Source organism: Bufo gargarizans, chromosome 9 (assembly GCF_014858855.1).
Source record: "Bufo gargarizans isolate SCDJY-AF-19 chromosome 9, ASM1485885v1, whole genome shotgun sequence".
NCBI classification, from domain to species: domain Eukaryota; kingdom Metazoa; phylum Chordata; class Amphibia; order Anura; family Bufonidae; genus Bufo; species Bufo gargarizans.
This window is the reverse complement of record NC_058088.1, coordinates 18,924,344-18,939,348: the sequence shown is the minus strand read 5'-3', so window position 1 is coordinate 18,939,348 and position 15,005 is coordinate 18,924,344. Positions and strand designations below refer to the sequence as shown.

At 45.8% G+C, this 15,005-nt stretch overlaps 1 protein-coding gene across 1 annotated transcript; it reads left to right on the top strand.

Moving 5' to 3' along the window:
* The first annotated feature begins 62 nt into the window (after positions 1-62).
* LOC122946783 (oocyte zinc finger protein XlCOF8.4-like) lies at positions 63-7,239 on the top strand. Its single transcript, XM_044306592.1, has 5 exons — positions 63-111; positions 977-1,101; positions 2,661-2,849; positions 2,924-3,047; positions 5,285-7,239. Exons 2-5 carry the CDS (start codon positions 1,030-1,032, stop codon positions 6,157-6,159), a joined length of 1,260 nt encoding a protein of 419 aa, XP_044162527.1. The 5' UTR covers positions 63-111; positions 977-1,029; the 3' UTR covers positions 6,160-7,239.
* The last annotated feature ends 7,766 nt before the right edge of the window (positions 7,240-15,005 follow it).

Sequence of the window (15,005 nt, the reverse complement as noted above, 5' to 3'; positions counted from 1 at the left end):
ACCATCATGTAAGGGCGGTCAGTCCAAACTCCTCCCGTGTATGGTCACATGATTACGACATCATCACAGGTCCTTTATCCACTGTGGTCTGGAATCTCCTGGAGAGTCAGTGTATGTTTTATTTGCGTTGATTGTTGTTGGGGGGGTTGTTGTATATGACGTTATTACATGTGGCATATATAGCTGGTGGTTTATACGTAATATCTGGATTCAGCCTTGGGAAGTTTTTCAGATTTTTCTCCATTTTCACAACCGTAAACACAACTCGAAATATTATATTATGATAGATTTGACTATAATGCCCTATTGTGCCTAAAGTGCCCTAATAAATACTGTCATATAGAGCTAGAAATAGTTTAGTGCTAACAAAGTTTCAGCTAATATGAAAAAAATATATAAAATGAAAATAAATATAAAAATTTATGCTAAACGATAACGCCAAGCAGTGTCCACGCAGTATATCTATATAATATACAATAATGCCATGCAGTGCCATTATCAAAAAATGACTAAATAGTGCCGTACAGCGGGCGATCTACTAAGCAAATTACCCATGGAAATAAAAAGAAGTACATGGCAAGAGCGAACTCTGACAGCTCTTCCAAATGACACCTTTATTTGGGGAGACACAGGCGGTTCTATGTCCTAGGGATGTCTGAAAGAAGCCTTAGCTCCGCAGATTTAAGAGGCGTCTACAGAGGTGGGTGTTACTAAGTGGAGTATTAAAAGTAGTCAAATTTATGAAAGGCTTGTGCTATTTTTTTTATATATAGAATATTTTTGAATTTTTTTTTGGGGGGGGGGGGGTGAATTATTTTGGGAAATGTACACCAGCCACGTATAAGGAAAAGTTAGAACCCAGAGCATTCTTATCCATAGGTTGTGCGCAATATACCAGGCAACGCACAATATACCGCAGCTAACCTATTGTAGTTCTATATCTATTGATTCTGAATCTTTTTTGTTTTCTTTATAGGCTCCTCCTCTGCCTTTACATCCACAAGATAACTGTCCATTTCTTGAAGGAGGATGGACAGGGATAAGAAAACTGAGCGGATATTAAACCTGACCCTGGAGATCATATACTTGCTGACTGGAGAGGTGAGGGATCCTGGAAACATATCACATGACATGCAGGAAGGATTGTGGGAAGAATATCACATGACATTACTCTTATCTCTATTACTAAAGCTAGGACTGCAGGAAGGATTGTGGGAAGAATATCACATGACATTACTCTTATCTCTATTACTAAAGCTAGGACTGCAGGAAGGATTGTGGGAAGAATATCACATGACATTACTCTTATCTCTATTACTAAAGCTAGGACTGGAACGATTGTGGGAAGAATATCACATGACATTACTCTTATCTCTATTACTAAAGCTAGGACTGCAGGAAGGATTGTGGGAAGAATATCACATGACATTACTCTTATCTCTATTACTAAAGCTAGGACTTGAAGGATTGTGGGAAGAATATCACATGACATTACTCTTATCTCTATTACTAAAGCTAGGACTGCAGGAAGGATTGTGGGAAGAATATCACATGACATTACTCTTATCTCTATTACTAAAGCTAGGACTGGAACGATTGTGGGAAGAATATCACATGACATTACTCTTATCTCTATTACTAAAGCTAGGACTGCAGGAAGGATTGTGGGAAGAATGTGACGTGACATTACTCTTATCTCTATTACTAAAGCTAGGACTGGAAGGATTGTGGGAAGAATATCACATGACATTACTCTTATCTCTATTACTAAAGCTAGGACTGCAGGAAGGATTGTGGGAAGAATGTGACGTGACATTACTCTTATCTCTATTACTAAAGCTAGGACTGGAAGGATTGTGGGAAGAATATCACATGACATTACTCTTATCTCTATTACTAAAGCTAGGACTGGAAGGGAACGATTGTGGGAAGAATATCACATGACATTACTCTTATCTCTATTACTAAAGCTAGGACTGCAGGAAGGATTGTGGGAAGAATGTCACATGACATTACTCATCTCTATTACTAAAGCTAGGACTGGAAGGATTGTGGGAAGAATGTCACATGACATTACTCTTATCTCTATTACTAAAACTAGGACTGGAGGGGAAGGATTGTGGGAAGAATATCACTTGACATTACTTATCTCTATTACTAAAGCTAGGATTACAGGGGAAGGATTGTGGGACGAGTATCAGATAATATTGCTTCCCAATAAAAGGGGTCTTTTCTTAGGATAGGTATTCAGTATCTGTTTGAATGGACAGTGGCGCCCTTGTGAGTGCTGCAGCCTCTTCATTGTTTACCAGGCACAGTGCCATACATGATAAAGTGGGTGCCTGTGGTACTGCAGCTTGCTCCATCCCATATAGTCCTATGCACAGCTGCTACAGAATAAACAGTGCTATGCCTGGTAATAAGAAGGCCTCAGTGCTTACCCGAGTATAATGGTCCCATCCAACAGCTACTCATGGGGGTGCCAGGAGTCGCCAATATGATATTGATGGCCTAGACAACCCGCTTAACAAGCCCAGGACTTGGGGTGGGGGATTGTGGGAATATTGTCACATGACAATGCTCTTATCAATATCTATAAAAGCAGGACCAGAGGCAAAGTCTTTAGTAAATGTGTATATTGATATATTCTCCGTACACAGGGCTACACACTAGTGAAGAAATCTGATAAGAGTATGACTTCAGTCTCCAATCCAAACATGTCAGTGTATTGGAGTGAGAGCCAAAGCCACGTCCTATTGCCTCCACCTCCATCACTGAAACACGAGAGAAGCAAAGAGCAGAAAATCCAGGAGATCATCAATAAGGTCATTGAGCTGCTGACCGGAGAGGTGAGCGCTGCCGGGAATGCTGGGGCCTAATACAGTAATGTGTCCGGGTGATGACTCTATCATTGTGTTGTCAGGTCGCGGTAAGGTGTCAGGATGTCACTGTCCATCTCTCCATGGAGGAGTGGGAGTATTTAGAAGGACACAAGGATCAGTACAAGGACATCCTGATGGAGGACCACCGGCCTCTCACACCACAGGGTAAGAAGAAATATTGGACTTATATAGTTGAGAACTTCTGTATGTTGCTTATTAGTTTTATGGAGGTGTCATGGCGGGGGTACAACCATTTAAGTGTATGAAAATAATGACTGTGTGCAATGATCTCTCAACACAAAAGGTGGACCTGTAGCTGTAAAACATAAGACCTTTTATGTTGCCTAAACTATAGATTGGCCCAAATTGAGTTGGTCAGCAGTGTAAACAGTGAGAGCTTTTAATGGTTAGTACAAAATAATTTGATTTATTTTTTTACTTCAAAGCAACAGGGGTCCTTCCATTATTGTAGTACAGGGGGCAGCAACTTCCAGCTCTCCAGTTGTTGGACATTGTATTTATTTATTTTTATATATACTTCTTGTTCATCTTGACACCTTAAAGGGAGCCTGTCACCTCCATATGGCCATATACAGCGCTTACGTGGCTCTGTAGCACACCTATACAGGATTGTAACGGTACCTTTGTCTATGTCTTTATGACTTGCACCAGCAGGAAAAACAAAGTTTAATTCATATAAAAATGAGCACTCGCAAGTGCCCAGGGGCGGCGTTCAGTGTGTAATTGCCCAGGGGAGGAGTTCAGTGTGTAAGTGCCGAGGGGAGGAGTTCAGTGTGTAAGTGCCCAGGGGAGGAGTTCAGTGTGTAATTGCCCAGGGGAGGAGTTCAGTGTGTAATTGCCCAGGGGAGGAGTTCAGTGTGTAAGTGCCCAGGGGAGGAGTTCAGTGTGTAAGTGCCGAGGGGAGGAGTTCAGTGTGTAAGTGCCCAGGGGAGGAGTTCAGTGTGTAATTGCCCAGGGGAGGAGTTCAGTGTGTAAGTGCCGAGGGGAGGAGTTCAGTGTGTAAGTGCCCAGGGGAGGAGTTCAGTGTGTAAGTGCCCAGGGGAGGAGTTCAGTGTGTAAGTGCCCAGGGGAGGAGTTCAGTGTGTAAGTGCCCAGGGGAGGAGTTCAGTGTGTAAGTGCCCAGGGGAGGAGTTCAGTGTGTAGGTGCCCAGGCTGCCCTGCCTTCTTTTCACTTTACTCCTCCTCTGCCTTTGCCCGCCCTCCAAGTCTCTTGCCTCATCGATAGGTCCAGACTTGGAGGGCGGGCAAAGGCAGAGACGGGGGGGGGGGGGGGTAAAGTGAAAAGAAGGCAGAGCAGCCTGGGCACCCACACACTGAACCCCTCCCTGGGCACTTGCGAGGGCTCATTTGCATATGAATTAAAGTTCGTTTTTCCTGCTGGTGCAAGTCTAAAGACAAAGACAAAGTTACTGTTACATTCCTGTATAGGTGCGCTACAGAGCCATGTAAGCACTGTATATGGCCATATGGAGGTGACAGACTCCCTTTAAAAAGGGTTCTCCACTTTGGAGAGTCATTACTTATAAGAAGAGTTCCTTGAAAATCAGCTGATCACAAAGTATTCCCCCGCTGAGACCCCCAGCAATCAACTGTAATCTATGGGGAAACCTGGCAGCAAGTGTTCAAATTGTCTGCAGCTCCACCACAGGGGAAATGAGGTATTACATAGTGTCCATTCAAATCAGTAGGTTGTTTGTGTAATGCACAGGTCCTCCACTGCGAGAGACGCTCTTTGTAACTGTTCTTGACAATCCTCTACTGAACACTAAACAATCTCCGCTGTTAACTTATCATTTCTTAACAGGGTATAAGTAAATTAATTTTCGTAAGTGGACAATCCTGACCACCTTTTGGCAACCCCATCCCCCCCCTTCCTGGGCAGACCTGTAAATGGAAGCGTACTTCTCTGCTTCCCGATTCTTGGTCCTGACTCCTTTGTGCTCTGGCATCTCGGGCCCCTCGCCGTCGACAACCGCTTTGATGCCCCTGCAGCCAGTCACTGGCCACAGGGCCAAAGCAGTGACCTGCTCCCCTTGCATCATGTCAATTGTTCACATGACGCAAAGGGGGCAGGTTACCGCTGCAGCCAGAGAATGGCTGCAGCGGCATCAAACCAGATGTTGACAGCGGGAGCCCAGGTGAGACAGTCAAGGCTGCAGAGCAAAGGAGTTGGGACCCAGTGCTGGGGAGCAGATATGTATGCTTCCTTTTACAGGTCTGCCCAGAAGGAGGGGTTAGCCAACCCTACCCCCCAAAGGTGATAAGTCACTTGGTTTTTCTTTTTTTTTTTTTTACCTTTTATGAAAAGTCATAAAAAATGTCTGGTTGTTGTACTGTGTTTTCCCAGAAAATAATTTTTATTTTATTTTTTTCCCCAACAGATGTCATCCTAAGCCAAGAATGCAACAATCTCATCCCATCTTCCCCTTGTAAAGAAGAATGTGATATCATAGAAATTTGTTATGATCCCTTCTCTGCCCCAAATTCACCTTCAGTAATCCACAACAGAGACCTCTCTTCTGATCCCACCACTCTAGAAGAACCTTCAGCTGACCAGTCCCAGTTTCCATGGTCTGAAGCTGAAAATGATTTTACAATGAAGTCTCATTTATCTATACAGAAGACAAGCCACAAAAACGAGCGAAAATATACATGTTCAGTATGCGGGAAGTGTTTCACAAATAAACCAAACTTTGTGGAACATCAGAGAATACACACGGGGGAGCGGCCATATTCATGTCCCGAATGTGGGAAATGTTTTACCTGGAGATCAAATCTGGGGGAACATCAGAAGGTCCACACAGGGGTGAAGCCATATTCTTGTCTGGATTGTGGAAAATGTTTTGCCTCGAAATCACATCTCGTGGAACATCAAAGAATCCACACTGGGGAGAGGCCGTATTCGTGTACAGAATGCGGGAAAAGTTTTGCAATTCGATCCAATCTTGTGGAGCACCAGAAAACTCACCGAGGAGAGAGGCCATTTTCCTGCTTGCAATGTGGAAAATGTTTTGCCCGGAAACCAGATTTGGTTAGACATCAGAAAACTCACACCGGGGAGAAGCCATTTGCATGTTTGGAATGTGGAAAATGTTTTTCAATTAAATCCAATCTTGTGGAACATCAAAAAGTTCACACGGGGGAGCGTCCGTATTCATGTGCAGAATGTGGGAGAAGCTTTTCCAAGAAATCAAACTTAATTGAACATCAAAAACTTTACGCCGGCAGAAACCATTTTAATACTTTTACTTTATGAAAAGTTGTGCCTTGGGGCCGGAGCAACTACAGAAATAGATGCTGTAGAACCTGCCACCTCAAAACCGTAGAGAATAACACAGACCAAACTGGCAGATTTTGGGTGGGATTGGCCAACAGTCCAATAGATAGTATGGTGGCAGCTTGCCAATTCCCTGATGGCAGACATGGAGGGTGATGATCAGACGTGGTGGATTTCAACATTTCCAGTCCTTTGTCCTCTCGGAAGATATGTTGCTACCAGAAGTGTCTGGGAGCAGTTATTATCCTCTCCAAGTGGACAGTGACAGAGAAAGCTGTTGGCCAAGGTGGTGTCTGTGTCAAGTAACCCCACAATCACTAGATCAGTGGTTCCCAACAATACTTTTCCTGGAGAACTACCAATGCCATTCAGACGCTTTTTGTCGAGATGAGTATAGCATTCTATAATTTGGGTCACATATTTTTCAGCAGTATGAAATCAGTTGGCTTTCCCTATTGTAATAGTCACAGGTATCATTGTTGCTATCTTCTGGAGAACCCCTGGTCGATCAGGGTTCAGGATACCCAGGGAAACATCACATTAGAACAAAGTGGCCCCTTCGCCTGCTAATCCGAGATCTTCTGATGTGAATGCAATACTATTGGAGTGAATGGGAGATTCCAACTACAGACAAAGATCCCAGAGACAGAAGGTATATACCCATCAGCATCTTCTGACATGTCTTATCAACTTTTTGGAAGATGTTAGGGGCCCAGGGCAAGAGGGGGCCCCGTTGGGATCATCTCCTCTTCTAAAGGGGGGGTTAAAACTTGGTGAGGACTCTACCCTCTAAATGAACAACTTTTAGCACGCTAGGCAGTGGAAAAACGGCCCAAGGGTCATTGAAAAGGGTTTAGGTGGAAACCCTTCTGTCCTGTGTGGGGGCCTGGTTAGATCATTACTCTGGGGCCCTTACCTGTCTACGCCTTTGGCAAAGGGGCCCGTATTTGGTGGGACAGACTGTACTTTTTTTATTTTACTTAAGTTCATCTGCGTTTTTGCACTTAAATGGTTTCTAAGTTAACTAGTCTTGTAATAAATTTACTATGCTGCACAGTGTCTGTCTGCTGCTACTCATTATTGGTGTATCATCTCTCTGGAGTTACTGCTGTTTGTATTGTGGGGATTCGCTCTGGTAAACAGGTGAGGCGGACGCAGTATTGAGGCACCAACCAGTTTGTAAACCAAAAGTTCAGTGTTTATTCACGTGTTAGAAAGTTCACAGAACAAAAACACACTTTCAAGCAAAAAAGTCACCTTTTTTGCTTGAAAGTGTGTATTGGTGTCAGTTCACACCATGCGGCCTGTTCTGCCAACAAGAGTCCATCAGCAGGCTTTAGTCGGGCTGTTTCTCCTCACATGGGTCTCAGCCCTCCACCCCGGCACAAGCCTCAGATCCCAATACAGAGATCCTCTCTGCATGAACCCATCTGCATTTTAAAGGCATCTAGGTGTTAACAAAAACCCGCACCGGCACCGGCGATCCAGTCCGGTGTTTGACTTTACCTGACTGCTAATTACTGTGTCACATACACCCCCCCCCCCATTGTTCAACCTTGAGGGGGTGAACACATACATAAACAGTGCACCTGGGACAGTGCCTCCGCGTTTCCCTGCAACGGCCTGCTCTGTGACCAGAGCAGTTCTGCAGTGACCAGAGCCATCTGATGGCCCGGGATTTCCTCTCTTTGTCCAGGTTGTGACAGGCTGCGGCCAACCTCGTACCGCTCCTTCGCCGAGCGACGGGCGCCTCGTACGGCTTTAACCAGACTTTTGCCTGGGGCTCAGTGACAATATCACAGTGGGTTACGAAAGGGCGTTCAGGGAGGTCAGAGAACACATCCTTGTTCCGACTAACAAACTCCCTTGCCCCCTGAGTCTGTTTAGCGGAAAAAAGGCTGTCAATAATCTTTTCTGTGGCAGCCTCTTCCCCTGTAGCAGAGGGACCGGAATCTCTTCCCCTAGAACAGCCGCGGGCTGTTCTCAGTACAGGTCTCCCTAACCTTCCAAGGTTTTAGTAAATTGACATGGTAGACCTGCCTTGGCTTTTGCCGACCTGGCTGGCGTACCTTGTAATTTGTTTCTCCAACTTTCTCTGATGTTTTGTAGGGCCCCTGCCACCCAGCGAGGAACTTACTGTCGACAGGAGGCCCAAAAACCAAAACCAGATCTTCCAGACTACAGTTACGGACCCCAGATGCTCGATTATAGGCCCGATTCTGGGCTGGCTGAGCTATCTTCCTATGCTCCCTACCTATCCTATTCAGTGGGATTGTCTCCCCCCTCACCCACCGGACCTACCGTGGGCCCCTCCGCCTTGGGTTTCAGGTGTTCTAACACCTCAACTGGGGCAGGCCTCGCTACTGGAGCTTTCCCCATCTCCCGGGGATTTGTATGTACAACAGCCGGCCACAGGGCTGGGAACAATGGAAAGTCTTTTCCTAGTATCACTTTATAGTGCATGCTGGTGGTTACGGCCACCTCATGGATCCGCCTGCTGGCACACGTGCTTAGGGACAACAGACCAGTGGGGTACTCTTTTATATCTCCATGTATGCTGAGCACCCCGACTTTACAGCCCGTAAACTCGGTGGGTTGCACCAGGGAAGCCCTCACAAGGGTCACCCGACTCCCTGAGTCCAGCAGAGCCATCGCAGGTGTGACTCCACCTGACACAAAGGTTGGCTATTGAGAGTGTCAGACGCACCGACCCTTCTGGCATACCATGACTGTCGATACCCAAAGTTTACGTCCATGGGCTCGACCAGGTGGTGACAGCCCGTACATGGCTGGCTCATCACACCGCCAGCAGATTTTTGGATTCTGATCCCCAAAAGGCGCATCCCATGCAGTGTTTCTCAGATCAGGCCACCGGGTCTGGGGCAGGGATTTTCTGGATTTTGTTACACCCTTCCCCAGAGTTCCCCCCTGGAGTTCCTCAGTAGCCCCATACCATTGGACCAGGTCCACTATCTCCAGGGCACTAGTAGGAGACATCTGGCCAACCCAGCGCTGGAGGGGTGCCCTCCAGAATTTGTCAGCTACAATACGGTCCAGCAGAGTAGTGGGACACAGTATGTCAGGCGGTAGCCATTTTGCAAGAGATGCAGCTAATTATAATACTGGGGTGTCAGTTGCATCATAGTGTAGAGGACGTGACAGTTGCAGAGAGAGCAGAGCCTCTAGGTGTAATGGTAACGCCCCCATTGCTCCTAGAGGCTCATTTGCATATAATAAAACTTCATTTTTCTCAGCAATGCGGACACATATGAACATGGGACCAACAGAGATGCCTTCAGCTGCCAAGTGCACATGTAACAGGTCAGCCAGTGTCATAGGTAAAAATCTGCCCTTTAAGCGTGATCCTCCGTTCTGGACTTGCAGGAGTGCAGGGCATTATCATGATTTATAATGCTGTGTGCCTCTGCATGACCTTACTTCTACAGGATCACACTGATAGCTTTATGTCAGTATGATCCTGTAGAAGTAAGGTCAAGCAGAGGCACACAGGATTATAAATCAATATAATGCCCTGCACTCCTGCAAGTCCAGAACGGAGGATCATGCTTAAAGGGCATCTGTCAGCAGATTTGTACCTATGACACTGTCTGACCTGTACAGAACGGAGGATCACGCTCACACACAGAGTGCGATTCCTGCAATAGACTCGCTCGTGTGAAACAGTCCTAACTATCTGATTGGTGGAGGTCTGACCATGTACAGTTGTGGCCAAAAGTTTTGAGAATGACACAAATATTCGTTTTCACAAAGTTTGCTGCTAAACTGCTTTTAGATCTTTGTTTCAGTTGTTTCTGTGATGTAGTGAAATATAATTACACGCACTTCATACGTTTCAAAGGCTTTTATCAACAATTACATGACATTTATGCAGAGTCAGTATTTGCCCTTCTTTTTCAGGACCTCTGCAATTCGACTGGGCATGCTCTCAATCAACTTCTGGGCCAATTCCTGACTGATAGCAACCCATTCTTTCATAATCACTTCTTGGAGTTTGTCAGAATTAGTGGGTTTTTGTTTGTCCACCAGCCTCTTGAGGATTGACCACAAGTTCTCAATGGGATTGAGAACTGGGGAGTTTCCAGGCCATGGACCCAAAATGTCAACGTTTTGGTCCCCGAGCCACTTAGTTATCACTTTTGCCTTATGGCACGGTGCTCCATCGTGCTGGAAAATGCATTGTTCTTCACCAAACTGTTGTTGTTGGAAGAAGTTGCTGTTGGAGGGTGTTTTGGTACCATTCTTTATTCATGGCTGTGTTTTGGGGCAAAATTGTGAGTGAGCCCACTCCCTTGGATGAGAAGCAACCCCACACATGAATGGTCTCAGGATGCTTTACTGTTGGCATAAAACAGGACTGATGGTAGCGCTCACCTTTTCTTCTCTGGACAAGCCTTTTTCCTGAGTCCCCAAACAATCGGAAAGAGGCTTCATCGGAGAATATGACTTTGCCCCAGTCCTCAGCAGTCCATTCACCATACTTTCTGCAGAAGATCAATCTGTCCCTGATGTTTTTTTTGGAGAGAAGTGGCTTCTTTGCTGACCTTCTTGACACCAGGCCATCTTCCAAAAGTCTTCGCCTCACTGTGCGTGCAGATGCGCTCACACCTGCCTGCTGCCATTCCTGAGCAAGCTCTGCACTGGTGGCACTCCGATCCCGCAGCTGAATCCTCTTTAGGAGACGATCCTGGCGCTTGCTGGACTTTCTTGGACGCCCTGAAGCCTTCTTAACAAGAATTGAACCTCTTTCCTTGAAGTTCTTGATGATCCTATAAATAGTTGATTGAGGTGCAATCTTAGTAGCCACACTATCCCTGCCTGTGAAGCCATTTTTATGCAACACAATGATGGCTGCACGCGTTTCTTTGCAAGTCACCATGGTTAACAATGGAAGAACAATGATTTCAAGCATCACCCTCCTTTTAACAGGTCAAGTCTGCAATTTTAACCCAATCAGCCTGATATAATGATCTCCAGCCTTGTGCTCGTCAACATTCTCACCTGAGTTAACAAGACGATTACTGAAATTATCTCAGCAGGTCCTTTAATGACAGCAATGAAATGCAGTGGAAAGTTGTTTTGGGGATTAAGTTAATTTTCATGGCAAAGAAGGACTATGCAATTCATCTGATTACTCTTCATAACATTCTGGAGTATATGCAAATTGCTATTATAAAAACTTAAGCAGCAACTTTTCCAATTTCCAATATTTATGTAATTCTCAAAACTTTTGGCCACGACTGTATACACCCGCTGGTCCCGAGAATGGGAGTCTCATTCCCCCACTTGAATGGAGCAGCGGGTCAAGCATGTGTACTGCCGCTCCATTCAGTCTGCATGGGACTGCTAGAGAGAGCTCAGTACAGCATGAATGAATTGAAGCATAGGTATACATTCAGATGGGAGGAATGGGACCACCATTTTCGGGATCGATGAGGTCCCAAATGGATGGACCCCCACCAACCACATAGTTATTGTCTTTCCTGTTCAACTTGGCACAACTCTCATAAGGCGCTTGTGCACACGTTGCGTATTACATGTGATAAATCTGCAGCATGATACAGCACTAACTAAGTAGATGGGACCTTAAATATTTCATCCCCACGCTGTAGAAAGTGACATGAGAAATCCATAATATGTCAGGTTTTTTTTTTTTCTGTAGATTTTCATTGCGGCTTTTACCCTTTGCAATGCATAGGACAGAATCCGCTACAAAATCTGCAAGTAGCATTTTGCAGAGCAAAATTAGCATCAGGTTCATTAGGGTGAGCGTGCAGAATTAGGGCTTATAGACAGAGGCTCAAATTGCGGATCTACAAGACACGGATACAGCCGGGTGTGTTCCGTATTTTGCGGAACGTAATGTCTGGGCCATTATAGATCCTTGTCCGTAATGCAGACAAGAATAAGACATCTTCAATTTTTTTGCGGAGCGGACATACGGATCTGGACAACTTGCAGTGTGCTGTCCGCATCTTTTGCGGCCCCATTGAAGTGAATAGGTCCGCATCTGACCTGCAAAACGCGCAGACAAAAAAAACTTTCCTGTGCATGAGCCCTTACAGTAGGTTCACACATAGGTTGCGATTCTGTAGGTTCACTAATTCTGTAGATGTCTAATTTTTTTCATCTTTTTTTTACGATTGAAATATGCACAAAATCAGTCAGACCAGGGCTGGCTTTTCATTTGTCACTTTTGCAAGATGAAATGCGACTTTTCACAGGGCTTGTGCTTTTTTTCCGCACATACTGCGTAGACCAGTCTGAACCACCAGAGACCCGACTAAGGCCGAATGCACACAGCCGTGAGCAGTCCGTGGTATCCCGGCCTGGCATCCTGCTGACAGCAGGAGCGCACGGCATCATTGGTTGCTATGACGCCGTGCGCTTCGTGCCGCCGCTGCACTACAGTAATACACAATACAAAGATGTCTGGCCTCATTTATCAACTGCTGTGCGACTTTTAATAAATAGCCTGCAAAATGATGACCGGTGTATGCACTGCTCCAGTCTAATTGCAGTCTAAGGCCTCATGCACATGAACGTATTTTCTTTCGGTGTCCGTTCAGTTTTTTTATGCGGACCATATACTGAACCATTCAATGGGCAAAAAAAGTTATGGATTCCGTTTCCATAGGTCTATATATCTGTTCCGCTAAAAGATAGAACTTGTCTTATTATTGTTCCGTCGCTCCATTCAAGAGTCACGGTCATATTGGGGTTTGACCGTGACGTGGTTGCCGTGCAGACTCGTTGCAACGTGTAGTTTGCGGTTTGCACGTGCACTTCCCCTTTAAGTTGTGTCTCCCTGCGGTGTGGTGTGCATGGGGTTAATATCCTGACTTGGTAAGATCAGGGTGTGGTCTCTTCTAGCTATTTTGCCTTTGCTTGTAGCTTGGAGGTTAGTTGTGCTCTAGCCTTGCTGTGGGCTGGAAGCTGTGCTCCATTCTGTGGCTATTCCATCTGCCCAGTCATTGAGGGCCACCTTGTTGGACATCAAGGTCTCTTAGCAATGTCATTCCTTTGTCTCCCTTGTATCCTCTATGTACCCAACCTCACTTGTATGTTTGGTGTGGGTTTATGTTCAGGGTTTGTTGTACGTCTTGTTTGTTGTTACATGTCTGGGATGTTGTTGGTGTTTGTCCCTGCATGTGTGCAAGACGTTTCTCTGTGTGTTGTCCCTCTAGAAGGGGGTTGGTTTCCCAGAGGGGTGAACCATGAATAATTTTCCTAGGATCTGCAGTTGCGGGATTGCACATGCCTGGTACACTTTGTTCTCTGCTGGTAATCTACTGCCCTTGTCCAGACCATGCTAGAAGAAGACTCCCATCTAGCATGGTTTCTCCTGACAGGACCTGCACAAATGGGTGACATCAGAAACAGGTGAGGAGAGCGGTAAGGAACATCCATCTGTGCAGTTCCCGTCAACATTGCTAGACGGAAGTCGGTGTCTACCATAGTGTGGACAAGGACAGTACTGAAACAGACCTTGGCCTCTGCAATGGCTAATGGGAACAATGGACCAAGACATTAACAAGTGATGTACTTAGTGTAGACTACATGAGATAGGAAGGGTTTGGGGGCCATTTGGGAACCCAAATAACCACTTTATTAAGACCTTCTCCAGCCTTTTCATAGTGACAAGAAATACTGTAAAGTTAATCAATATGTTAAAAGGCTACTGGACCAGTGCGGGTTCTTAAATGTGTTTTATATGGTAATACCCTTCATAGACTTTTTTTTTTTTTTTTTTAAACAATCTCTCATTTACCAGCACAGTTGACAGCCTGGAGGAACGGGGGGGGGGGGGGGTCATGCTGAAAGCTCGAGCGAGGTAGAGCAAGCTGCGGCTCCCCTGGAATCCCCTCGTCCTGGGGTTGAAGAGGGCAAAACAGTGGAGCAGCTGGGTGGTCCTGAGAGGGGAGTCTTCTGCTGTGGGGGGAGCTGCTGCAGTCGAATCAAACAGTCTGGTTAGACTAAAAGTCAGAGATACCAAAATTCTTCTAATGCTGGCGTGCCACAAGGTGGCCGTAACCCCCCAGCATGCACTATAAAGTGATACTAGGAAGAGACTTTCCATTGTTCCCAGCCCTGTGGCTGGAAGTTTTACATACTGATCCCAGGGAGATAGGGAAAGCTCCAGTAGCGAGGCCTGGCCCAGTTGAGGTGTTAGAACACCAGAAACCCAAGGCGGAGGGGCCCACCGTAGGTCCGGTGGGTGAGGGGGAGACAATCCCACTGAATAGGATAGGTAGGGAGCATAGGAAGATAGCTCAGCCAGCCCAGAATTGGGCCTATAATCGAGCATCTGGGCTCCGTAACTGTAGTCTGGGAGATCTGGTTTTGGTTTTGGGCCTCCTGTGGACAGTAAGTTCCTCGCTAGGTGGCACTTATGGACCCTGATTTGAGGTCCGCTGATGAAAAACCTGGTAGCCAGCGTGAGATCTCTGGCCGGGGTCAGAGACCCAGACAAGTCATCATGAAATTCCCAAACTATGCGGAAAAGGCGGAAATTCTGAAAGCCTACAAAAAAGCGCACTCATCAGTGCAAATACGAGGACATTCAGTTCTCCTGTTTAATGATTTCTCCGCTGAAGTTCTTAAGAAACGCAAAGACTTTTCAGAGATCTGTTCAGAGTTTTTTTTATAGAAAGATGAGATTGACACTTCTCTACCCGGCCACGCTGAAAATATTTCATGAGGACGGTACAATAGACACGTTCCAAACACCTAGAGAAGCGGCGATTGTGTTGAACATAGAGGCAGAGATACAAGAGGGAAGGAGGAAAATATCTCCAGCACCAGCA

Coding starts and splice junctions, on each gene's coding strand:
- LOC122946783 (XM_044306592.1), top strand. CDS start 1,030: ATGGACAGGGATAAGAAAACTGAGCGGATATTAAACCTGACCCTGGAG. Junction 2,850..2,923: donor TTGAGCTGCTGACCGGAGAG/GTGAGCGCTGCC, acceptor TTGTGTTGTCAG/GTCGCGGTAAGGTGTCAGGA. Junction 3,048..5,284: donor CCGGCCTCTCACACCACAGG/GTAAGAAGAAAT, acceptor TTTCCCCAACAG/ATGTCATCCTAAGCCAAGAA.